The following is a 27,050-nucleotide window of genomic DNA, read 5'->3' on the forward strand; positions in this document are numbered from 1 at the left end:
AACTAGTACATACAACCAAGTTTTTACATTGCTAACCCGTAATAATACAGAGTAAAGCATTTTTTAATCCAACATGAAAATATTACAATAAACAACATAAAATGCACGTGACAAAGGTTCATCTTTATTGTTAAATGTATAGTTTCTAAATGTTTATTCATTTTTGGCAGCTGATAATACACTGCGGTTGTACACAATGTAGTTTATCAACCTAATCTCACGGGAATTTGTAACTATTTTACGAGTTGGTTTATTCATATAATAATTACGTTTTTGCCGTGTGATTGTGTTGGGTTTACAGAATCTATGTCTATCCTTGTTTTTTGTCAAGTATAGTCGAAAGACCTTATTATCTTTGTACCAAAACTAAGTCAGATGCCTACATGGACAGCATTTTTCATCATAGGCAGTTTATGCAAGGACGCCATCAACAAAGTTTATTTCTGTTAAGCCTGAAACACAACGCAATACAGTGCATAATTCAAAATACATGATTTGTATGTTAGTGTTAAACATCTGTAAGAATCTCATTGGGGTCCAAGACGGCATTAGAATTTACCTGTCTATAAAAATGTCCGGAATGGACCAAATAAGAGCTATGTTGTAAAACATGTAAATAAAAAGCAATAAGTTGGTCATTTCAAACCAATAAAGCCACACAAGATGATCAGGACTGCTATGTAAAGCTGTCAGAATCAAATACTCGATGGCATTCTCAATTAAGTGCAGTATTGATTAAATACACAACATTTGTTGAAAATCTTTTTTATTCAATATTGTGTAATATTTCCGTTAGATTTTTTATTAATGTTGTTGGCTCATTATAGCAACAAATTCTTGCTATGAGAAACACTTTCTTGTGCTGCGTGTGGAGTTCTTGCCTATTTAGTGTTTAAAATCATACATTCATGAGGACACATTTCAGTTCACAACACATCCCATGTAGACAGAAGACAGCAAGGCAGCTCATAAGTTTTGGATGAAAGACATATTTTCATTAAGTGAGGTTAGAAATATCCAAAAAAAAACAAGTCAGCCATTTTTTTCAACGGTACAATTTATTCATTTTTGTAAACAGCGGAAGAAAATGATATGTATGAGTTATAAAGCTTCATTAAAGTCCCCCCACAAATCTTGTTGGTATCTTGTAATATTTTAAAAACTGCAAATATCAAATAACGACATAAAATATATCCTTTCAAACCAAAGTGAAATTTCCATTTGATGCTATAAACACATTAGATGATATGTCCTCTATTGACACAAAAACGTACAAAATGGTAAAAGTAACTATATATACTAAAAACCAATCTTCAAGAACATTTCATAAGTAAGTTTATTTCTGTCTGAATCGAGATCCACAAGAATATACAGCTGAAATGGTCAAGGGTCGTCTCTTTAAACGTCCATCAGGACCTTCTATACGCATCCAATACTCAGTATTTTGCAGTCCAGTTCACACAACAACAGCTGTTCTTCACACTTCATACTGTCTTGTCACATGTAGGCCACATTTGGGCTTTGACACTGTACATGTGCAACAGTGTAAGTGTAGTGTTTAAAAGCGTATGTGGCTGTATCCCAATCTGCATACTGTTCATACTAAGTAACATGCGAAATCAGAATAAGTGCGTTGTTTTGTATTTATCAGAAAAAGTCCCAAGGTGTCTCTATAGTGTATTTTTTAGGATGAAATTACACATAACCCTTGCGCAACAGAGGAAGGCATATGGAACGATTCTCATTTTACTGTTCAATTTGTGGAAAAGAAGCATGCAGCCACAGCAATTCAAATGAAACCAAAGGAATTTTTAAAGTCAAACCTAACAGAAGCACTTATTAGGATACAGCCTAGGTTTTGTACGCATTTTGAAGTATACCAGAGTATGTGACATTATGTAAATATTATATATATATATATATATCTGTGGGAATGTCCTTTTTCAAAGGATCATGTCTTTCATGTTATTTGATGTGATAATGTTGAGTGTCAGCGTGTGTTTGTTTCTACGCAGTAAACAAAGTCATGTAGTAGAGCTCTCAGTACATGGCATCTTCATACATGTCCGTTCGAAGGCATAACAGGATTCCTCCTCCCAACATGAAGATGGTGGCACCCCAGCCCAACCCGTAGCCCCAGTTGAACTCGTGATATGTTTGCAAGACTTTGCCATCAATGAATTTGATTGGGTATAGAACCAGAGCACACGCCTGCAAGACCACTATAAGAAAAAGAAAATGAGATATCAGTGTGCACGTTGAGAAAAGCATTGAGCAAAGACAAGGGCATTGTTAAAAGGCATTGTTTGCTTAAAACTATAGGGATGTTAGGATTCACTCGGCTCATAATGTGATGCACGATACTGATCTCAAAATTTATTTTACAAAATGAGTTGATACAAATTAGAAATGAATATCTCCCTCGTATTATTTCTCAAATGCTGCACATTTCTTTGTAAAATGACAATATCTTTTATGTCAAATAACAAAACTAAACTGCAATTTTAAAAACGATCCCCAAATCAAATAAAAATCGAATAATACAAAAGTCTCTTTAATATAAACAAACTAAGACTTTTTGCTTTTCTTGGATTTTTCTACATTTAAGAAATATCAGCATATCCACTTTAAGTTTGCAGCGAACACAGCGGCCCCTGCAGTTCAAAACATGTATTGCGGTTCAAGTAACATCTCAACCGACTTGAATCATCACATATTACAATTGATTTTCAACCGGCTCACAGTAAATCGTTACATCCCTACCTTAAACCCACATAAATGTGCCGAAAATCAATGTAACTCATTAATGTCACAACATTTCTCAGCAGAGAGTTTTGTTCATTTTTATTAATATAATTAATATTTTTTGCCACGGTAGAATGAATTAATGCGCAGTCCCAAAGCGTGTGAGCATTCATAACTTTCACTCATCATTTGTATGTGTATTATTGATTCCAGGGGGTTAACAAAAAAAGTATTATTACATAGATACAACACAATGTATTTCAGTCTTACCGGCCACACTTAACTATATATATTATAAGGTGACTCATAATACATTTACAGAATTAATTAGGATAAATAAGCCAACAATCAAAGAAATTGGGAGACATTTTTCATTATAGTGGGCTGCAGGGTATTGCACAATATGTATGAGACCTGGAAATGAGACACGCATTCGTTCCCTGAGGGTATTCTCACATTTTAGCTTCTCTCTGTGAGATTGAAGCAGCTATGCTTTATAGCGTAAAGCTCCGTGTGTGCTCATATAAATATGCAAATATAAACACAGACCAATAAAGCCAAGCTTAGAATAAGCTTTGAATATGCTTTGAAATCAGCCAGTAAGACAGCTTGACAGTTCTGCACCATTACACTGCATTATGCAGCTGTTGTCGCCGTTCATCACTGTGGAATTCCCAAAGCTCGAACGTGTCTTTCAGTATCGCTCTGGTTAGATTCGAGAGCGTTTCTTTACGTTTGGGCCTTCTGTCCACAGGACTGAGGGCCCTTTATGGATAAACTTATAAACTGTTTTCCCAGTGATGTATTTGTTTAGCCATGTCATGCAGGAATGTGATCCATTCAGTTGCTCTTGTGCCAGCTATTCATGTTTACAGCACTGTTTAATATCTGTACAGTTTAAAAATTATATACACAGCTGACTAAAATTATCCATGTCCATCACACATGCACATGTTTTTAGTGATGTTTTATTAACAACGTTCGGGAGGAGAATGTGCAGATTTCTAACCCGACTGGCTTGCTATGACCAATCTCCCAATCCGGTAGTCTCACCAATCATCTTTTAGCCCGGGAGAAAACCTCTCCAAATAGACAAGACGGTTTGCCCGCTTCTCTCTGCATTTTCACAGAATCCCTCCTCCTCCCCAACTTTGATGCGGCATAACGGGGGGAGAGACCTGAGTCCGGGACAGCACGCCAAATACGTGTAATATTCGTCCCCATCTGTAGTTATTATATACCAGGTGCACTCGTGAATGCATTTTGTATTTTGAGGTGATTCGTTGTAGATGAGCAACCGTTGAAAAACATTTCAAAACGCCATCGAGGACAAATTTCTCTAGAATAATGTAAACAAACATGTTTATAATTTCCATAGCTGCTACAGGTTTTCTTGGTTGGACTCAGTGTTCCCACATTTAATACAAATGAAAATAATGAAGGATAAATGTTGGTACGACGCCGGTGTCCAATAGAGGCAAGCGCCATTCGGCGTTTGGCACACAAACCTAATATGCATGCGTCAAAGTGCTCTCGTCCAAGAAGAAGAAGAAGTGCTCTCGTGAAAAGCCTTTACATGAATAAAAGTGTTATTATATAATGTAACAATAGACAAAGGTTGACAAAATAAAGAGTTAATAGGCATTAAATATTTTTAAGGTGTTTTATTGTGTTAATTGCATGGTGTTAACGCGCTGACGTTGACAGCCCTAATAAATATACAGTATACTGTGTTCAATAAGCTGTACTGTTGTTTAACTAGTGTACTAGTTCACATTGCATAACTCAAATCACTGTGATTCACTTTTTATAATCACATTTGGCTTTTATTCACCAACTTATAACACGCCAGCGGAGAACGGTCGGTTTGCAATTCATTTACGGATGTTGGTTATCTAAATGGATATCATTACCACCCCTTGATGCAATAACAGGAGGAGAGGAAAAAGAGAGATTGCGATCAACCTTTTGAGGATATTTACCTAGCATTTCATTACAGAACAGGATATTGCAGGCCAACTTCACTTCCCATAATAAGTGCATGGAATGCAAAATCAAATGACTTCACCATAAAGGAACACATTCTGCACGTGATGCCGTAAACCTCCAAAAATAGACACGATTCTGAAACAGTCACATCCTGATTTTTGTTATGGAATGCATTTTCTATGTGTGATGTCACGTCTCCAAAAATGCAACATTTTTTAAACATTCAGTCACATCCTTGCTTTCCAAAAAAGGAAATGACAATGTGCAAATATTTAACATAAACAACCTCGTTTTTTCTTAGAATAGCACTCCTGACCAAATGTTTTTCCTCACATCCACACAGATAAAACCGCAGTAACTACAGTATACATCATCTACAGTAACACATATTTAATTAGAGCTTTTGTTCATGAAAAAATATGTTTTATTTGTGTCAACAAAACGGATTTCTAGCATTTAAGCATACAATTTAGGAAAGTTATCTTCAATGAATTGCTGTCAGACAAGAGTGTCAGAGAAGCTAAATTTGGTAGGTTTGTGTCATTCTCAGAATTTGTAATCTTTACTAAGAAATTACAATTGTATTAAATTTTATTAATATAGTGCGTTTCACAATTTTCATTGTTGCAAAACAGCTTCACATCCATCATAATTTAAAAAAGGGAAACATTTAAGAGTATACTGTATAAGCCCTCTTTGATGACCTAAAAATGAATTGGCCAATACTCAAACGTCACTGTTCGCTACTGCTGTATAGTATAGGATACAGTACATGGTATTATTGTTTTTCTCTATGCAATGTACACTGATGAAATGTAACGCTATTTAATAAATGCTATGAAACAGAAATTATATTTAATGTATATTATTCTTTGAAATATAGTTATCAGGACTGGGACCCTAAAATTACAAAATACCAAAACAATTTCCAATAATACCAGATACAATGATTGTGAAAAAATACTGTCAGATATCATTTGTCAAAACTTTTCCAATCACATAAAGCCATTTTAAACATTGCCATGAGTAACGCTGCGCTGTCCATTAAAACCCTCGCTGTGACTCTAGGACTGATAACAGTTATTATAGTCTCATTACACTTATAGTTATAAATCTGAAATGTCATTGTCAACATGCTTAGAAAGTCACAACAAGTTCTACCATGTTCTGGTTAAATCATGATGCAGGTCTAAACGTTATAAAGTTTCACTGTATAGAGATCATACGACTTCAGTTCAAGTCTAAAACAAAAAACCTTTCCGCACTGCTGCGGTATTATATCATTCATTTTCATGTTGTTCTGTGAAGTTTGCAACCTTAAGTGGTTCATCTCTATGGTGACAGGCGGTGGGCTGATCAGCCGATAAGGGTTTCGTCACTCCTACTGTGCAGACTTGGCTAAAGATGAACATTTGTTTCACGGAGTGAAAGGACTGGTTGTTTTTCCATTTCTTTACATATTGGTTGAGGCACTTTCACATTAACCTTGACAAGCTAAAGCGATCAACCAGAGTTCATTCATTTTAGCATAATGTTTAGAGGCTGCTAACACTGCAATGAACCTTAAATGCAAAACAGATATTGTGTAAGGAAATCTTGTTTATCTGCTACTGTAAATGCTCCAAACAAAGCTCTGATTTATGTATAGACACTTTCTGCTAATCTTCTCTTTGTAACCATTGATACAAAGGCTATACTGCTGAAATGCACTATTTTTGATTAACCTCTAACCTTTTAAACATGTCATTTTAACAAAATAATCTGTGACTGGTCACCATAAATGTCTTCCTGTTTAAATTGGTGGTTAGTCAATATAAACTTCATTATGGAACAGACTTTACGGCGTCAAATGTCTGGCTACGCAACACTACCTCTGCACTTCTGAATTTGCCCTTTGTGTCTCCACCTTCAACCAGTGGACTGCAGACGTTCAGCTTGAACAGTGAGTTACACCCCGGTGAAAAGTGTGGCTTTGATCATCGTACGCATGCAATTTTGCCACAGTGTAGATGGATTTTCGTCAGTACGAGGAAGTAATTAAAATTTGTAGCAAACTCTAAAGGTCTCTAAGGGATATGAAATGCTGAGTACGAGTTAAAGTAAGCAGAACTGTAGAAATAAGATGATAAAAATTCAAACATGTCTATTTTGCTGTGTATATGAATGAGAACAGCTAATGTGTTTTAAGCATTCTGTTTTTGTAAACAGGTTCATGTATCAAGAAATACAATCTTTCAATAAGTCTCTGTTTATCTGCGTACACGTTCCTGGCTGCAGCCATGTTCTCATGACATCATACATCTGCAACTCGCCAAAGTCTTCCCAAGTTTCTGCTGCACTTCTCCAAGTATGAAGGTGGAAATTCTGACATGAATATTCTGCAAATGAATAGACCTGTTTCACATTGTGACGTGTACACACCGGAACGCTTGTCCGGTCAATGTTTGTTTTCCCTATGTTAACATCTCCCAGTAAACCATGAACAAATCAGACAGCATATGCTACTTTTGCTTTTGATCGGTTTTCCCTACTTCCGGTCTCTGTCACCATTTTGTGAAATAGGCGAATAGATGTCTCGCCGCCCCCGCGACAACCTGCGCGCGTTCCGACACCGAGCAAGCGGGTCATAGACGGTTTTGATTTTATGTAACTGTTCATTACACAACAAGATCCATTACAGAATCTGCAGAATAACCTGAGTTTTGCCGTGCAGGCCCGCGCTCGAACGAACCAACGGAAACGTATGCCAAAAATGTCTGTGTTATTGTAAATCTTTAAAATAAAACCATCCACAACAGAAAGGCTAGAAATACCGATCCTTATCGCAACTGTCCTTTTTATTACACTTATATTTGTCAAAGTGACGCGCACTACCACCAGTGCCAGTGCACAGGCCCATGGGTACACAGAATCAACACACCCTCCACACTTGGCTTCATTAGGGGAGCTTTATCCACAATGGATCTCAAAGCATTCAGACCAAGCATAAACATTACTGTACTTTATATTTGACATTCTTCAGAGAATGGGAATTAAGATCAGGAAAGCATTTATTGTTTAAACTGAAAGTGAACAGAAAAGCTGTGTACAAAATGAAAGCGCCAAATGCAAGTAAATAATAAGGCGAGTGGTTACTGGCTAGTGACGAACAAAATCTTGGGAGTTGCAACATTCTAAATGGTTAAAATATGGTTCTGGGAAACATATGCCTGCAGTTTGAAAAGCTACAGTAACAGTTGTACTGTAAGTACTAACTGTAAAACATATTAAAGAGAAGTTAAACTACACTCAATAGCAGAATGGAACATTTCAAACGGTCTTTCATTGTTTTTGTATACAGTCATAAAAACAGCTGAACTGAAATATACTTGAATTCTTTTTTTTCAGAATGATAAAAATGTAATCAAAACCATAATGTGATAATGAGAAATATACCAAATGCTCCTAAATATAACATTTATTAAGTGACAATTTGCCTTCAGTTGTCAGAATTAACATTTATCAGCAAGTTTCTTCAGATCTCATCCTGTGGTGCTTTTGAAATAGAATTGAATTCCATCTACGCTGGAATCTTATCGGCTGCCTTTTCCTAATTTAGTCCAAATCATACATGATAAATACTTTGTTAAATACAATGTTGGTTGCCAGACGAAAGAACTTACTATCTTTTCAAAAAAATCCTAAACTTTGAAAGGTGTGTAATTCCCTTTAAATGCCCAAAGTATGTGCGTGCTGTGACCTAATACAGTGACAGGTCCGGCCAGACAATTTTCCATCCTGTGGCGCTACTTTCTCACCATTTTTCCAAATAAACGTGCTAGACGGATGGGTTTTAACGTTCTCACGTGTTCACTTTGGGAGCGCACAGCGCGCGGCTGAACAGAAGCTGACTGTTCCACAAGTACAGTGTAGCAATTGCAAGTTGAAATTACATTATTTTAAATACATTCACAGGCAAACCTCTTCAAAAACGGACAATCTGTATCTTACATATGTGCAATGTAAGCATAAAACATGATGTGTTTATGTAGTTTTAACTGATTGACAGTGTGATATGATGGCCACCTCTGCTGACACGAGCACTATGCAAAAGCATTTAGAGAAAACAACCACAGCTCTTTACTGAAAGCTGCGCCTTTTAAGAAAACAAAGCATTATTTTATTGCAATTACTGCCTTTCATTTGAGTTTGTGACAAAACATTTAGCAATGTTTACATATTGCTCGTTACGGCATTATATTATTCCATGAAATAGGAGTTAAATTTGTTTCATAAAGTACAAGTTGATTTTATAATGGCAATTTTTTTGCATTTTGTGTTTTATATATTTCACCATTGAGGATTTCTTGTCTCGCTCTCGTGAACCCAGTCTGGTGTCTCATATCGTCTCGGGGGATAAGTGTCTCGTCACACCACTAGTGTTTATGTTTTTGTGACAGATGCTGTTTCGCTGAAAAGTTAGATAGTTTTAGTGTCATAGAGACTATAAGGAAACTTTAATTGAACCCTGGATCTAAACTGTTATTACCAGCCCAGGCTCATTGTAAATACGTACCTATGCCAACATTTCTGCATAATGTGAAATATGTAGCTCCAGGTACAAATCGCTGCATCTTTCAAGTGGAATGTCCACTAGAGGCACGTTTTTTCTCCGTTCTAATGTGTTTTATCAAAAGTTACGAAGCAGACACATGCACAAAGTAATAAGGTTACAGCACCCCACTCCTACCCTAAACCTAAACCTACCCACTTCCCAACCACATAAAACACGGAACAAGCTAATACAAGTCAGCCATGGGTATTTATTGCAAACACTGACCAAAAACAGTATTAAAGCATTAAAACATGTCACGTTACACTTGGATTCTTCTAAAACCACACGATATCGTTGTGTGATGAGCACATAAGGTTTTATTTACCAATGATCGAGCTCCAGGAATGCACCCAGTCGCATTTCATTCAATAGTATACACTCGAGGTTAGCGTGTGACACAATTGGAGCGGGACAGCCAATGCCATTTCGTAACGTAGGGGAATGTAATGACGCATCCAGTCAAAAGACACCAGAAGCCAATGCTATTTCCTTATCGAAGCTGGCGTAACTCCACAGTTCCGGCGGCAATTTTTTTTATCTGTCGCTGTGCGTTGCCGCTCCGGAGTTTTAAGGCGGACGGAGAAGGGGATTGCATTTGATATAATTCTATAGCCTCGGAACGCTTGGGATAATTTGACTTTTTGAAGAAACAAATTCTGTACTAAATACGATCATTCATTCATTCATTTTTCTTGCCGCTTTGCTTAAGTAAACGACAAGGTCTTGATTTACCTCAGCCAAACACAATCAATCCTCACAGTAACGACAACAGACGTTTATCCGGCACGGATATACATCAATAACATTCAGTATCGTCTGCTTTGTAACCTTGTCCCTGCATCAGAACGGAGAAAAACCCATGCGCCACGAGTGGACATTCCACCCGAAAGATGCAGCGATTTGTACCTGGAGCTACGCATTTCGGGTTCTGCAGAAATGCAGGCAGAGGTACGTATTTGCAATGAGCCTGTGTTGGTTAGTACGATTAGTGGGTGTACCAGACACCTGATCTCAGATTATGACCATTGCCACTGTGCCGACCGCTCATTGTTGTGATAAACCAAAGGAGCTTCTGGAAGAGCACATGGAACATGCATTCCTAAAGTGCACATTCACACGGGCTACACTCATTCACAAATACATCAGCAAGTTTGGGTTTCATGGGAGCTGCTGATCTCAGAGCTAGAGTGTATTTTATTTCATGTAGAGTCGACTATTTCTGAAGGTAATTTTCTTGCATTAGAAGTCAAAGCCACAGGAGATGTTGCTCAAGGCACATCAAAAGCATCTTTAAATTCCTCTACGTTTTTATTCTCTCTATCTCCCCACTGCACTCTCATAGAGGGATAATCCTCATACATTAACACACACACACACACACACACACACACACACACACACACACACACACACACACACACACACACACACACACACACACACACACACACACACAGTGTCTAAGCTCGCTGAGGGCAGTGAAAGACTTCTGCATGAGCAAGTCAGTGAGAGGGAAAGAAAGAGGCTGGTTACTGGTGAGGGAACACATTCCTCTACACATTACTAGCTATATGGTTAGTGAGAGGCACCGAGAAAGCAATTTCTCACACATTCCCCAATGAAGGGCACAAGAGCCTATTAATGGCTTAAATTCCTTCTATTTGGAGTCTTGGCAATTGCCTTTACATGCTAGGAGTGTTAATAAATGATGTATTAAAAACAGAAAAAGTTTAGCTTACAGTTAAAACCCATGTTTGATAATGACTAAAGTGCTGCATTTTGCAAGCCAAGTCAGTCAGCATTATAAAGAAACACTAATATGTGCATTCTCACATACAGTATGTATTCTTTTATAGAACGGTGAATGCAATCGTTAAATTGGCAAAATAATCCATCATTTCTGTTGGGTGACCATGTCATTGCTGAGGTTTAAACACTGGAATCAACACAATACATGCAGAAATGCTGATTAAAAGCTAAACTTGAGGGCTCTCATAATACATGCTGTACGTATTTACCCATCATTATGTCAATGTGGGTGGATCTTACCTGCTGAGAAAAGGAACACTGCCACCATACGATAGTGCTTCCTGTGTGTGCCTTTACACAGAGAGATCAGAGCGATGAGAAAGGCAACTAACGTCACAGACGCCCCTGCTAATAACAACACCAGCGTTGCTATCTGCCAGTCTGGGAGAGACACAGAGAATCAACAATTAGTGATAGTAATTTAACATTTACCAATGATAAGAGCGAAGAAGTACAACACAAACACAGCTCTAAAGACCCATACAAACAGACAAATAGTTTCAATAGTAAGTAAACACTAACATACAGTGGTCTGTAATTTTCATCTTAGGTACACTTCAACTATGAGAGACAGAAGGAGAAAAAAATCCAGAAAATCACATTGTCTGATTTTTTAAGAATTACAGCCCCACTGTATCTTATAATTTACAGGTTTAACTGAGTACATTAAAGTCCTTTTCTCTTACAGTCAGATTTTTTTGCCATAAGAAGCCTTTAAAATCAAATCTATACATATGGACTAGTGGTTATGGTATATTCGTGGACACAAACCTGTGGGACGGGAGAGTAGTAGAAATTCTGTTAGATATCACATGAACAGCATTTGATGTGCTCTGTTAATATACAGCCACAATAACTTTTACTTAAAATGTATTGTTTATTTCAAAGTTGACAACTTTTCTAATATGATCCCTGTCAATAAATGTCATGTGACAATTTGGGTGCTAATATCTAAATAAATAATTGCTGATCTGCAAATCTTAACTATAGACCAATTTACAAATTACAAGATTGTTTTGCTATTTTTTTTTTTTTGTCTGTGTGGGGAAAAGCTCCAAGATATCTAGTAGGGGTATGACGAGATCTCGTGGCGACCATTTTAGTTGCATATGCTCCCTTAATTGAACATGTGCGACCTCAAAATATATTTGGGAGAATTTGTGTGAGTGACCTTTTGTTGTGGTGCGACCTGTTTTCATTACTGTACACAACACGCTAATAACTGCACAAAGTATGTGCATGATGTGAGCTACAATGATGGGCCCGACAATTCATTGACAGCGTGCCACAAGGTTTCATGCATTCTGACATTTAAATGACATCCTTAGGACCCATCATACGGGCACACGGCTTCTCGTATCACTGTTATGCTGACGACACCCAGATCTACATCTCGTTTAATGTCCAGATGATACCACTGTAGCAGCTCCCATAACAGCCTGCCTAGATGACATCTCAGCTTTTTTTGTGTTTGCAGCACACCCCACGGTGCAACGGAATCTCACCATCCAACTTGGCAATTCCACAATCACTCCCTCAGAATCAGCCAAAAACCTCCGAGTCATATCTGATGATCAGCTGTCCTTCAATGATCACATTGCATTCTTTCAACAGGTAGTGGTCTAGCTTTTGTTGCAACTAGTAACTTTGTATTAGCACCTGCTGTAGTATTGCTGACATATCGCTTATTGCTCTCCAAACTTTTTTAAGTAAGTCGCTTTGTATAAAAGCGTCTGCTAAATGACTAAATGTAAATGTCATTCAAATGTAGTGAAGTATGGTAAAAAAAAGTATCCAGGAAAAAAATACTCAAGTAAAGTACAGATTTACCTTCTTACTTCCCACCTCTGAACTAAATAAACCCCCAAATTAGGGTATTTGGCCTATTATGTACTTTGCAAAGTTCAAACACCACAAATTGGGTTTACCAATATCTTTAGTTTTGTCATTCAAAACAAAAACGTTTAAATAAACGACAGTAAGGCTCCTTTAAATGCCCCAAATCTAATTAATAAACTTTTGATCATAAATTTTACAGCTTTACACTATTCCCTTTCTTTAAACAAACATTTTGTTTTACGTCTGAATATCAGTTTAAGAAAAATAAAACCTTTTTGGCTGTAGAAGCAACATGGTCAAGTGGTGTAACTGGTTGGTGTCAATTGGCGTAACAATATTTTTCATTAAATATCCTTACTGTATATAGGAAGATCAATGTGCGATAAGACACAGAAGCATCTAGTGTATTGTATTAATATGGCTTTTAGACATATTTACATCATTTGTCCAAGATTATTTAGAAAGCAAAGGTGTTTTCAGCTTTTTCCCAATAAATGTTGAAAAAACGCATTCAAATTTATATTTTGAGAAAACTTAAAAAATTGATAAATGATTTATTTAAATGACATTTTCAGGTACCTTCAGTCTTAAGACCTTCAAGTCTGTAAATGTTATTTGTAATTACACAAAATCAACATAAATACACCAACCACATTTTAAAAGATCTGATCCATGCTTTTAAAACCAGTTTTTAAAGGATTTTTGAATTTCTCATCTGGCCAACCCTGTTTTTTCACTGACCTATAATCATTTATTTTTTCATTGAATTAATTATATTTTCTTAAATCAGACCTGTAAACTCACAAAAGGTGATAAAGGTGACACGTTAGGGCTGGGCGATAAATCGATTTTATCGATTAACTCGAATTTTACGTTTAGGGCGATTTTTAAAAATGAAAATCGGTTTTCTCTTTAACTTCTACGAGCGACGCTCCCGAGTGTTCACACCAAACGCGAGTTGTGCGAATAAAACACGCTATTCGCCAGTAGTTGGAACATTTTGAGTTTACTCGCTTCATTCACGCGTGTAATTCGCGCCATTCGTGAGTGAAATACACGTCATGGGAGGGGCTTCTGGCTAGCGGCTCTCGTCTAATTGCGACATGGATTTTGTTGAGAGGGTAGCGGCACACCCAGACGCTGATCCACTTCAGTGGCGGAAGCGTCACGAACCAAACTTCCCAAGGCTCAGTAATCTGGCCAAATAACACTTGTCTGTCCCTGCTACAAGTGCCCCATCAGATAGGCTTTTCAGTGTGGGAGAGGGCATTGTTACATGTAACCGGGCATGCCTCAAGCCAGAGGTAGTAGACAGGCTTGTCTTCCTGGCTAAAAATGTGTAAATGAAGAATGTTGAAACTAAAGTAATGGATGCAGATGTTTCATTTTGTTTACAATTTCAGGGATTCAGGAAAACCGTTTAAAGTTTTGTTTGCACTTTATGAATACCACGGCTGTATGTATTTTTGTACAATCTAATTTAGTCATTTTTACCACATTTATTTGACCAAAAAGGGACACACAATTAAATTATTTATTTATATTTTAAGTTATTTTGAAGGTGCATTGTGTCACTGTAAGTTTGAGGTTATTAGAAAACTGATAAGCTACATTTTCACTGTTTACAATGGCAGGGCCTGCCATCTCGTTTACAAGCATGTTTTAAGGCTTGTTTCCTGTTACACTTATCCCCCAATGGGCAATTTAGATTAAACTGCATAAAGGAAAATCAGAACAAAATAAAGAGTACATTTGTTTTGAGCAAGTTCTTTGTCAGTTGTAGTTTGTTTTTAAATAGAAAAAATAAATCGATTAAAATCGAAAATCGGGTTTGGTGTGAAAAAAATCGGAGATTTCTTTTTTAAGCCATATCGCCCAGCCCTATGACACGTAGGATGTAAATCCCAGTAGGGGGGTCTGGGGTATCCTCCCCATCAGGGGCGTCATGCACCCAGGGGGGGGCACAGCGTGCACAGCACACAGAAACATGTATTTTTAAGTACAGGACATACATTTCAAGTTATATTATAGAGAATATCTACTAAGCGTATTATAAACAAATGCATCAGTCTGGTGTATTTTGAGAACCATTTGCATACCATTTTTGGCTATAGTGGTAAAAGAGCATTAAAATGAACATAGAGCACAAAAGTAAAAGCAAATAAAAATGAAGCAAAGTGGTTACCCTTTGTTAAACTGCCTTTAATACAGATTTATTATCTATTACAAAGTTCCTTCCATTATGAAACAAATTTACATAGTGCAATATAATATATAATTTGTTTTCATCTATTTATATATTTTTTTAAAGTGTCAATTCTTTATTTATTATATTGTATATATTATTTTAACTAATATACCACTATGTATTACCAAATCTATATTAAATTATTTGATATAATATTGATAGTTCATTTAGAGAAAAATATATTTCCTTTAAGAGTATTGTCAGTCTTTGCACCCTCCCACGACCCCAAAAGATAGAAGTCAGTGTCACTGTCATTTAAATTCAAAGTTGTGAAGAAGAGAGTATCCCCTTTAAAGCAACTTTGATTAAGCAGTGAGCAGTTTTATCAATGTTACCTGACAGCTTCAGCGGGACTCTTTCTGTCACTGACAGGACGAACTCCTCTCTGGCGCGCTGCCAACACTGATGTGGGGAAATATTGTGTATTTTTTTTATAAGACTGAATTAAAGAATGGCCTGTTTAAAAACAAAATAAGAAAAAGCCCATAAAGTTAAATGTAAAGGAACCACAAATGCTTCTTGGAGACGTTTTTAAGCAGCAAAACAAGTAGGTATACCTTAATAAAGATCTACAGAAGTTGTACAAAAACAGAGCTATGAAAAAAGTAGGCATGCGGCGTATGCGTGCGTATATGGCCCTGACTACGCCACTGCTCTTGAAGTGGGAATTCTAAAGGCCCATCCAAGTCACTGTGTAGTAAACACGGGATATTTATCTGTTAATGCCTCACATTACGTGATAATCTGGACAGAGTTTTGGAACCGATCGAGATTATGGACGCATTCTATCAAAAATTCTCTGGAGATTAAAATCAGGGTTAAATCTGGCAGAGAATTCTGTATTCTGAGACCAGTTTTACAGCTAAAGCACGGCATGGTTTCAGAATTAAACAATTCCACTGAAACACCCAAAATATAACAGAAAACAGCCTCACTGCTGACTAGTCGATTTGACCATGCTGACCACCCATAACGTAAATATAACGTGGTTCTAAATCCAAAAGTAGCAGGAAGAGGGGGGTGCGATCAAATTCATGTTCAGACTAAACACAAGTGTGACAACACGATGCAGATTGCAATGATTTCTGCTGCCAGGCTCATGCTGCTCTGGGAAGAATGCTGAACTGCTGATTTAGCATAAAAATGCTGGTTAAAGAAGTGTTTTATCACACTAAAGGCCTGCTACAACGTTTTTACCAGCTCTCTCTCTCTCTCACACACACACACGCACACACAAACACACACTATTTCAGATGGATTTTAATACATAATTCTACTGAAGGCTAATCCCACTTCACCTTCCCCAATTAAGGCAAGAAAGGATAAAATGATGGGGTAATTTACTCCTATACCATCATCTCTTAGGGATTTAAGCATTGTGTGTTTCTCCTACACACAAACACATGCATAAACCTTACCTCAAACACACTCTTATGTCTCTAAGCCCTTTTTTCATTCACTGTGGCCTCATGGGTGCTGTGTTTTTAATGAGCTGTGCCAAAAAGAGCATTGAGGCAGCAATGAGCTCAATACAACCGCGAACACAAACACCATCAGTCACGACAGCCAATCATGAGTGTGTGTGTGTGTGTGCAAGAGAGTGAGGGAGAGAGAGAAAAGAGCCTTCATTCCACGGGGATCCATGTAATTGATTATTCATTGAGGCCAGTTTTCCACAAAAACAGCAATGTAAAAAGAAAAACAACCAAGTAAACAGAGTTTTGAGTTGCTTTTTACACCAGCTCCACCCAGCTCTATCCAATACCTTTAGGGAGATTAAATACAACTTTGTTAATCTTTTTTATTAATTAAGCAATCATGTATTTTCATTACTGCAATATCAGCTGCCTGTTTGGAATCTCATCATTTGACTATCTTCAGATAACAGCTAGTTTCGTAAAAAAAAAGATTGTTTAGCCAAAATAAAATTTTGTTATTTAATTTCTCTCAAATCATTACAAATATTAATTTCTTAAGGGTAATTCTTTAACAAACACTAACAAACTTATTTGTAGTAGTGTGCATACACTCACCTAAAGGATTATTATGAATACCTGTTCAATTTCTCATTAATGCAATTATCAAATCAACCAATGACATGGAAGTGGCTTCAATGCATTTAGGGGTGTGGTCCTCTTCAAGACAATCTCCTGAACTCCAAACTGAATGTCAGAATGAGAAAGAAATGTGATTTAAGCAATTTTGGCGTGGCATGGTTGTTGGTGCCAGACGGGCCGGTCTGAGTATTTCACAATCTGCTCAGTTACTGGGATTTTCATGCACAACCATTTCTAGGGTTTTTCAAAGAATAGTGTGAAAAGGGAAAAACATCCAGTATGCGGCAGTCCTGTGGGCGAAAATGCCTTGTTGATGCTAGAGGTCAGTTGGGCATCGTTTAAATGGCACAACCTACCTGAGCATTGTTTCTGACCATGTCCATCCCTTTATGACCACCATGTACTCATCCTCTGATGGCTACTTCAAGCAGGATAATGCACCATGTCACAAAGCCCGAATCATTTCAAATTGGTTTCTTGAACATGACAATGATTTCACTGTACTAAAATGGCCCCCACAGTCACCAGATCTCGACCCAATAGAGCATCTTTGGGATGTGGTGGAACGGGAGCTTCGTACCCTGGATGTGCATCCCACAAATCTCCATCAACTGCAAGATACTATCCTATCAATATGGGCCAACATTTCTAAAGAATGCTTTCAGCACCTTGTTAAATCAATGCCTAATAGAATTAAGGCAGTTCTGAAGGTGAAAGGAGGTCAAACACAGTATTAGTATGGTGTTCCTAATAATCCTTTAGGTGAGTGTATATCGGTACTTCAAATGTTTTTCATCCAGACCTCTCTGCTTTATGTATCCTGTGTCCATATTTGACATTGAAAGGATGTGACAGATTAATGACCTCATTGCTCGACTTCGGTTTTTTTATATTAACATATGGTCACCTCCCTGACTTGGATATAACACATTACGAGTCTGCTATTATGCTGAATGCTCCTCTACAGGAATTGCATAATTTCTCAAAATGTGCTAACTTTTGCACTGCAAGAACCCACCAGATAGTTTTATTGAACTCTTCCAATGAGGACGAGACGAAATTTCCAAAAGTACGACCCATTAGAAGGTGTGCAAAGGTGGAAACAGTCTGAAACTGTTATTTGTCCGTTTTGCAGGTACAAAGCGGGCTCCTTTTATTTGACTTTTTACAGTTTTGGTCACGTCATGCTTGCAAGTTATGCATATGGAAAAAAAGCTCATGGATTTTTTCTCATTGTGTCTTTGCACAGGGTTTGTTGTTTCATTCAATATATGATATTACATGCATACAAATATTCATTAATAGGATAATGGTCCTTCTCTGATGATTTTTGTCATTATTTATGCAATATATCAACCTACTGTAATGCAGGGCTCCAGATTAATTTTTTTTGATAGGAGCACTGTAGCACCTGACTGAATTTTAGTAGCGCAAGCAAAATATTTTTGGCGCACACCTTAAATCAGCCTGCGATGCAATTGTTCACATTTCACCCCTGTATTACTGATACTGACAAATAAGTTACTTAGCAGATTTGGTTCCGCTTATTTAAGAGTCTACAGAGAAGCTTTGTAAATGTTTGGTGCTAAATACAGAGACTGTTATCTGCATTCATTTGAACCAACAGAAACTGAATAGTGCGTGTCCGTTGCAGCGGGAAATATCAGTGACACGTGAGTGACCCGTGCACTATAATAAATTCTGTCATCATTCAAACCTTTATACATTTCTTCTGATGAACACAGCGAAATATATTTGGAAGAATGTCAGTAACAAAACAAATTTCATCCCCCATTTACTGCAACAGTAGGGAACATAAATGCAATTGGAGTCAATGGTGTATGAGATCTGCTTGGATACTGACATTCTTTCAATTCTTACAAATCCTCCTTTGTGTTTAGCAGAACCAAGACATTTATACAGGTTTGGAACAATCTGAGACTGTGTAAATGATGACATTTTTGGGTGAACTATCCCTTTAAGACTTTAAGTCTTGAGTTGATGTGTAAAGGTCATCTAACAGATTTAAGTCTCTATATTTAACAGACCCATCCGACACAGGGCTAATGGACACTCAGAAATCTAATCAGAAAACTCACAGCAATAGGGGGAGAACAAGCAATCACACTGAATGGCCCCTCCAGATCAATCAGGAATTATAATATTAAAATAAAAAATTCACTTTCTGTAAGACATGATAACATCTACAGCATGTCGTTTTTAAGTCTCAGAGTGGTTTACAATTCATATGAACATATCTAAACTGCTCCATCTGCATATGCCTGTAATAACACATTTTAGATACCAAAACTAATACCAGCAAAGTTTTATTTGTCAAATTCATAATGACAGGGCTGCAATACTTGCTGAAAATGAAATGTGATATAAAGGTGCCATTAAAACAACATTTAGCATCTAACAATCCAGAGCATACTCACGCCTTGGACCAGATGGCCCGTTCTTTTTGCATGTATAAATAAAGTATATTTATTAACTAAAAATATGAACTATGCACTAGACTAGACAGAAAACAGCTGTCTCATAACATGTTGCAATCACTTTGTTGTTTGTGCATTCAGTGTGAAGTCACTGATTTCATTCTTCATTTCACCTGACAAAAAACATTTCGTTCAAGAAACGTAATTAATTGATGTTTACACGTCTACCTAATGCCCATTTCTGACATATAGCTTATGAGAATAATGATATCAGACTACACGGCTCACAGACCACACAGTCTTTATTTTAGTCACTGAAAACATTTTCAAAGATATAGTTTTAGTACATTGGCCTCAATAAACTGATTGCGAATTTCTTTTTTCTTTCCAAGATGAAAAGGTATTGGTTAAAACCAAATCACATAGTGGGTTTGTCATTTTTAAACCACAGAAATTTAAAAACCCCTCTGCTTTGTCCAGATTTTGTTAAAAATGACATGACACAGATTTGTTCTATTATTTGACTTGAAGTATATATTGAGGCCCTAATAAGCATCAGCAGAGTGCGGAAGCCACTTATCTCTGTCTCACAATACACACAACACCATCAGTCTGAGAGTCTGTCTTCAAGCTCTCCCTTAGGACAGATCTGTACAGAGAGATATGATAATGAAAGAGAGAATATATATAGTATAGCCATACTCTCGTATTCCCACAGAAAACATCTCCAGGGTTTTCTTATTCACGCTCTCACACCCTTTGTGTGGAGTGAGCTAGCCTCATCATTATCATCAGAAGCTGCTTTGTGATTCTTTAGAGATTGCCATCTCTCTCAGCATAGTGTGCCAGCAGGACAACGAGAGAGCCAGATAGAGAGAATGAAACAGAGACAACTCACAGAACTGTTTTAAGACCTGCCATAGACTAAACTGCACCACAGCAGTACAAAAACAGAAAATCTGCTTTTGCTACACTGCTTACGAAGATATTCACTGATGTTGGTTTATGCACACAGTATATTGTAGGTCCACCAAAGGGCATCGTCCTTTGGTGATTCGAAGTTATGTTTGCATGGAAAATTTGGGAAACATAACCCTCAATCTTTACTCCATAAATTAAACATTCTACAGCTTGGCATAATGCGTGTTTTGTCCTATTTTAGGTCAGCCCAATTTGGTCTGAGGCCCTTTGGTTGAGGAAAAAAATGGAAACCTGCTTCTGTCTAAAAAAATCTAAAGCTATCGAGCTTTTTGTGAGGAACAGACAAAGTCTCGCTTGTGTTCAGCTGAAACAGCACATCATGATGACAGGTTTGATGTCAATGAGAATCAAGCTGATTTTAATTGAGCGCAACTGTGAAAGAAATGTGTGGCAGCCTGTTTCTTACAAACAGCTATTATAAGGCTCCAGAAGACTGGATACAGATCATTATTGGCGTAGACTGGTTCAACGTTGATTCTTTTGTAAATGTCCCCATCACAGTTACAGTATGGAAAACAGCAGTCTACAAAGTAGCTCCCAACAATGACACCAACAGTACATTTTCATATAGCATTTAGGTTCCAGTCCAAAACAAACCCACCCTAAAGCAAACGATTGAACACAAAAGCATTCCTGCCCGCTAGACAACAATAGTGAAGAACACGCCCACGCCCATGACAAAGCTCACGGGGGTCGTGGGGGATCACAGATGGCAAATAATCGCTCATCAATACGAAAATAAACTTATGAATGGACGAACCGTGTCGGCTCAGAAGGGCGTATATGGCTGATCTGTCCTTTCGAAGGGATCATGGTGGACTCACTTATGAAAACGCGCGCACTCGTTTGAAATGAGCCAGAGTCGAAACATCTAAAAGCGAATGCACAATAGTTTGGAAACGTGTGTGTGAGAGAAAATGAGAGTCAACCATGACCCACTGTTTGGTCCGTAATGTTCACAGAAAAACACCGTCAATTCGACACATTTCTCACCATTAAACATATTTGGAGGAAATGCATCACTCCGAACTCATTTGGCCTTATTTGGAGTTCCTGGAAATACATATTACCCAGCTGTTGCTTTTCCGCTGTTCAACCATGTTGACAGGTTTTCACGTGTAGCGGGTAAACAAAGACGAACATCGCTTTAAATGCCATGAAATCGACTGCTGTTACGGCAAGCATGCGCGCACCCGTTAGAAAGTAGCCTTAACCGTTTTTTATTTTAGTGGAGGTGAAGAACTAAAACAGTTATGATGACATAAAGGTTTATAACTATTCGTTTAATCCTATAAATGTCACGGTCAAACTACGGTTTGTGGCACCATGGGAAATGTGGTTAATATAGTTTACTTAAAAACAAAAAGCCTTTTGTAGTCGTTCCTTTAGCGCAGAACAATGTTCCACTAACCCACTTATACCCCATAATCCATCATATAAAAACTGTTTCAACATAGTGCATGCTGTATAGACGTTATTCCTACCAGACTTGAGGGTGGAGATGCAGTTCCAGCCGGTCTCTATTTCCCTACATGACTCCCATAGCGACAACGCGTAGCCCTCCGCCGTCACCCATGCGGGGCTCAACAGCGCAACAACGTCCAGGCAAAGTGCGAGGAACACGCAGAAGAGAGCGATAAGTTTGAACGGCCGGAACACGTACACCTCATTTACGGACATTTTCTCATAGCAGGCCGTCTCCGGATTCGCTCGTTCGCGTTGTGGTCAGCGGCGGAGATGTGAGGCTTTGTAGTCGTTGTAGTTAGGCTCGCACTTCGGCTTCTAAAGTTTGAAGGTCTGTGGGGAGTTGAGCGCTGCGTGTGCCTATAATACTTTCCTACGCGCTTACCAGCAAACTCAGCACGTAGGTGAAAACGCGCCACCCAACGACCAATAGAGGAATAACGCCAAACATAAAATATATAGTGAGGTAGTGTCAAATGACGTAAATAAACATTTTATTTTTAAATATTTTATTCAGATTGAAAGTTTTGTGGTTTTTAGTTCATGTATGTTAGCTTATCTAAAATGATCTCATCTGGATTCTACATTGTCTGCACACACTTTTCTCAATTTGTCTCATTAACTCTTATAAATAATCATACTCTGTCTAGCAATTACAAGTGACATTTTCTTTGTATATTATTTTCTGTAAATATAAAAAATCTAGATCTTTGAAAATATTACTTCTTGGTGCGCCTTAGGAAAATGAAACATGTTTTTTTGTGGTTTGAATGTAACCATCTTTTTTTGGTGCATTGATAACTTAGGGCACTACCATGGTTTTACTGTAGTAACCATAATTTACTATGGTTTTTACAAAAAACATGGTTTTTAAAACCATGGTTATTTTCGGATAACCATTGTCTTACTACAGTAACCATGGTTCCCTTTCTGTCGGTCTCTCGACGTTGTGTCGACAGAATGGGGTTTGACTTGAGAACCTACCTTCTCTGACTGACTTGAACAGGCCAATGAAAATTGGCGAATGAAATTTGCATGCCGGACTCCGCCCCCGGACATCCGGGTATAAAAGGGAGCCGGCGTGCCGCATTCATTCACCTTTTGTTCTTCGGAGCCTTCGCATCCTGATGCTGACGACTCTGCAGATACTATCTACGTGTTGCTGGTCTTACGACGTGGTGCAGCGGACTGTCCCTTTTCCTGTGACTTCCCCTGGGCGTCTCGGCAACTTCCAAGGCATCTCTCTAAAGAGCGAGCCCTTTTCAGGGCTTAATATTTCTTCAGCGCGGCATGTCCCGCTGTGCTCATGGGTGCGGCGCACTCATCGAGGAAGGGGACGGACACGATGTCTGCCTCGTGTGTCTGGGACTCCAGCACGCTGAGGCAGCGTTTGTGGATACATCTTGCCCGCACTGCGCGCGGATGGCTAGTCAGACGTTGCGTCACTGCGCGCGGATGGCTGTCCAGACGTTGCGTCACTGCGCGCGGATGGTAATTCAGACGTTGCGTTCACGGGTAGCTGCGTTCTTCCGAGAATCAGCCGCCACCTCGAGTGCTTCCCGTTCTGCGGCAGCAGTGGCATCAGCCCTGCCGTCCGCTTCGGCGAGCACCGAGGGTGATCGGGGAATTACCGTGAGCCTCAATCCGTCAGCCATCGGCTCGCGGACCGTTCACGCCCCGCCTCGCTCGTCTGACCGTCTCGGAAAAGGCGGTACGCCGCCTTGTTCCTCCGTCACGTACTCGGACACGGGGCGTGACGACGATGAGATGTCGCTCGCAGCATCGGAGGGCGTCCTCTTGGCATCCGACCCGGACGATTCCTTAGAGCTTCCCCCTCCGGGGGGTCGAGCTCAGGATGAAGCGGACGTTGAGATGTCAACCATGCTTTCCCGGGCCGCGAGTGTTGGGCTGCAGTGCACCGCACTGCCAGGTAAGTCCGCCCAACGCACGTGGTATCTGGGGACCGGCCGTGACTAAGCCACGGTCGGCACCGGTACCATTCTTCCCGGAAGTGCATGAGAAGCTCAGTCGGACCTGGAACGCCCCTTCTCGGCGCGTGCACGTCAGACTAGCTCGGTCGCCCTGACTTCCCTCGATGACGGGGCAGCTGAGGGCTACGTCGACATCCCTCAGGTGGAACGTGCAGTCGCGGTGCACCTGTGCCAGCAGACAGCTGCCACCTGGAGAGATCGACCAAGGCTCCCTTCCAAGGCTTGTAAGTTTTCGGCATCGCTGGTGTCGAGGGCTTACAACGCTGCGGGTCAAGCTGCCTTGGCTCTTCGCGCCATGGCCATCCTGCAGGAGGCCAGGGCGTTGGAGGAGTTGCACGAGGGAAAGTCCGACCCTGGGCTACTGCCGCACTGCCACTGACCTCGCTCTTCGGGCGACAAAGGTGGCGGCGCGAGCCCTGGGGTCGTACGATGTCCACACTGGTGGTCCAGGAGAGACACCTTTGGCTGAACCTTGCACAGATGCGGGACGCTGAGAAGGTTCGCTTTCTCGGCGCTCCCATCGCGCAGGGTGGGCTGTTTGGTGATACGGTCGAGGGCAGCAGTTCTCGACTGTACAGAAGCAGACGGAGGCGATTCTGCCCCGCCGCGACCCGGCCGCCTATCGTCTGTCGAGGTCCCGCGCGGCGTCTGCTTCCCAGCAGCCCCGCCCCTCTCCGACTCAGACTCCGGCCCCAGCGCCCCCTGCACAGGCTGCCTCCCGGAGAAGGACGTCGAAGAGGAGAGCACCATCCCGTCACCAACCTCCGCGGAAGCAGAAGCGTTCCTGACGGGGTGAACCCAGGGAGATCGAGTTCACCGGGCCCGACCCTGGCAACTACATCGCTAGAGGGTCGGACTGGGACGGTGCCTGCCCCGTCCCAGCAACACCAGCCGGGTCCTTTTCAGGGCCTGGCGCCCACTTTCTCACAGAAAGAGCTTTCTCTCTCCCTGGGTCTTCTTCACAGCCGCTCTCACCCTCCGCAGGACGGTGTTCGGCAACCCCACGTTGTGTTTCGGCGAGACACACGGTTGGGTATACTCTCAGTGGCCACCAGCACCCTCAGTCAGACGGTGCGGTATGCCGCGATATCGCCCGACAGGCACCTCGGCAGAGCCGCTCTCCTCCCCGGGGTCCCCCCCGCGTCGAGGGAGCCGTACTGCCAGCCATCGAACCACCCCCCACGGGGGCAGTGAATCAGATCGAACCTCTGGTCCCCCTGTCTCGGTACCTGGGAGCCTGGTTGGCTCTTCCCAGACCGGCACGGTGGCTAGAGCGAACGATCCGTCTCGGCTATACGCACCCGAGTTTCGGGGCGTCCTCTTCACATCAGTGGGAGTAGATGCTCCCGTGCTTCGGGCCGAGGTCGCTACCCTTCTGGCGAAGGGGGCGGTCGAGCTCGTCCCTCTGGCTGAGATGTACTCCGGGTTTTACAGCCCGTATTTCATTGTCCCCAAGAAAAGTGGCGGGCTGCGCCCCATCTTGGACCTGCGTACCCTGAACAAGCACCTACACAAGCTGCCGTTCAGGATGCTAACGCAGAAGCGCATTCTGACGTCCGTCAGGCGTCAGGATTGGTTCATGGCGATCGACCTGAAGGACGCGTACTTCCATGTGTCCGTCCTCCCTCGTCACCGGCCGTTCCTACGGTTCGCTTTCGAGGGACAGGCATATCAGTACCGCGTCCTCCCATTTGGTCTGTCCCTGTCTCCTCGAGTCTTTACGAAGGTCGTGGAGGCCGCCCTCACTCCCCTCAGGGAGCAGGGGGTGCGCATACTCAACTATCTCGACGACTGGCTCATCTTGGCGCACTCGCGAGATCTGTTGTGTACACACAGGGACCTGGTGCTCCGGCACCTAGACCATTTGGGGTTACAGGTCAACCGAGAGAAGAGCAAGCTCTCCCCTGTGCAGAGCATCCTTTTCCTCGGTATGGAACTCGACTCTGTCTCCATGACTGCACGTCTTTCTTCCGAGCGTGCCCAGTCAGTGCTGACCTGCCTGAGGAACTTCAGGCAGCAGCCAGCGGTCCCGCTGAAACTTTTTCAGAGGCTCCTGGGACACATGGCGTCCTCGGCGGGGGTGGTCCCCCTCGGGTTGATGCACATGAGACCGCTACAGCACTGGCTACAGAGCAGAGTTCCTTGGAGTGCGTGGCACACCGGCAACAGGCGCGTCGCGATCACGCCCTTCTGCCGGCGCACCCTAACCCCATGGTCTTCAATGACCTTTCTGCGGACAGGGGTCCCTCTTGGGCAGGTTCGGGGCGCGTCGTGGTGACGACAGACGCCTCCCTGCAGGGTTGGGGTGCTGTGTGCAACGGGCACGCAGTGTCGGGTCTCTGGACGGGCCCCCGCCTGCGCTGGCATATCAATCGCCTAGAGTTGTTGGCGGTGCTGCTTGCACTGAGGAGGTTCCTTCCCCTCGTGCAGGACAAGCACGTGCTGGTCCGGTCGGACAGCATGACTGCCGTGGCATATATCAACCGACAGGGTGGTATTCGTTCACGGCAGCTATCGCAACTCGCCCGACGCCTCCTCCTGTGGAGCCAGCAGGTGACCAAGTCTCTGTTAGCCACGCACATCCCGGGCGACCTGAACCAGACAGCCGATGCGCTCTCTCGTCAGTCGACGCCCCGCGGAGAGTGGCGGCTCCACCCCCGCGCCAGCTCATTTGGGTGCAGTTCGGGCAGGCACAGGTGGACCTGTTCGCCTCCCTGGACACCACCCATTGCCCGCTTTGGTACTCCCTGACCGAGGGCCCCCTCGGCACGGATGCCCTGGCGCACAGCTGGCCGCGGGACAAGCGGAAGTACGCCTTCCCCCCAGTGAGCCTCATTGCACACGTCTTGTGCAAAGTCAGGGAAGAGGAGCATCAAGTGCTACTAGTTGCGCCTT

The 27,050-nt window shown here is 41.2% G+C and overlaps 1 protein-coding gene across 1 annotated transcript; it reads right to left on the bottom strand.

The window, feature by feature from the left end:
- Positions 1–1,046: 1,046 nt before the first annotated feature.
- On the bottom strand, positions 1,047–22,519 carry LOC306908146 (transmembrane protein 47-like). Its single transcript, XM_079480759.1, has 3 exons — positions 22,185–22,519; positions 11,378–11,518; positions 1,047–2,222 (listed from the first exon to the last, which is right to left on the bottom strand). Exons 1-3 carry the CDS (start codon positions 22,378–22,380, stop codon positions 2,041–2,043), a joined length of 519 nt encoding a protein of 172 aa, XP_079336885.1. The 5' UTR covers positions 22,381–22,519; the 3' UTR covers positions 1,047–2,040.
- Positions 22,520–27,050: the final 4,531 nt, after the last annotated feature.

Source organism: Barbatula barbatula (assembly GCF_947034865.1).
Source record: "Barbatula barbatula genome assembly, chromosome: 2".
Classification (NCBI taxonomy): Eukaryota; Metazoa; Chordata; class Actinopteri; order Cypriniformes; family Nemacheilidae; genus Barbatula; species Barbatula barbatula.

Coding starts and splice junctions, on each gene's coding strand:
- LOC306908146 (XM_079480759.1), bottom strand. CDS start 22,380: ATGTCCGTAAATGAGGTGTACGTGTTCCGGCCGTTCAAACTTATCGCT. Junction 11,519..22,184: donor CATCTCCACCCTCAAGTCTG/GTAGGAATAACG, acceptor TGTCTCTCCCAG/ACTGGCAGATAGCAACGCTG. Junction 2,223..11,377: donor AGTGTTCCTTTTCTCAGCAG/GTAAGATCCACC, acceptor TTTTTCTTATAG/TGGTCTTGCAGGCGTGTGCT.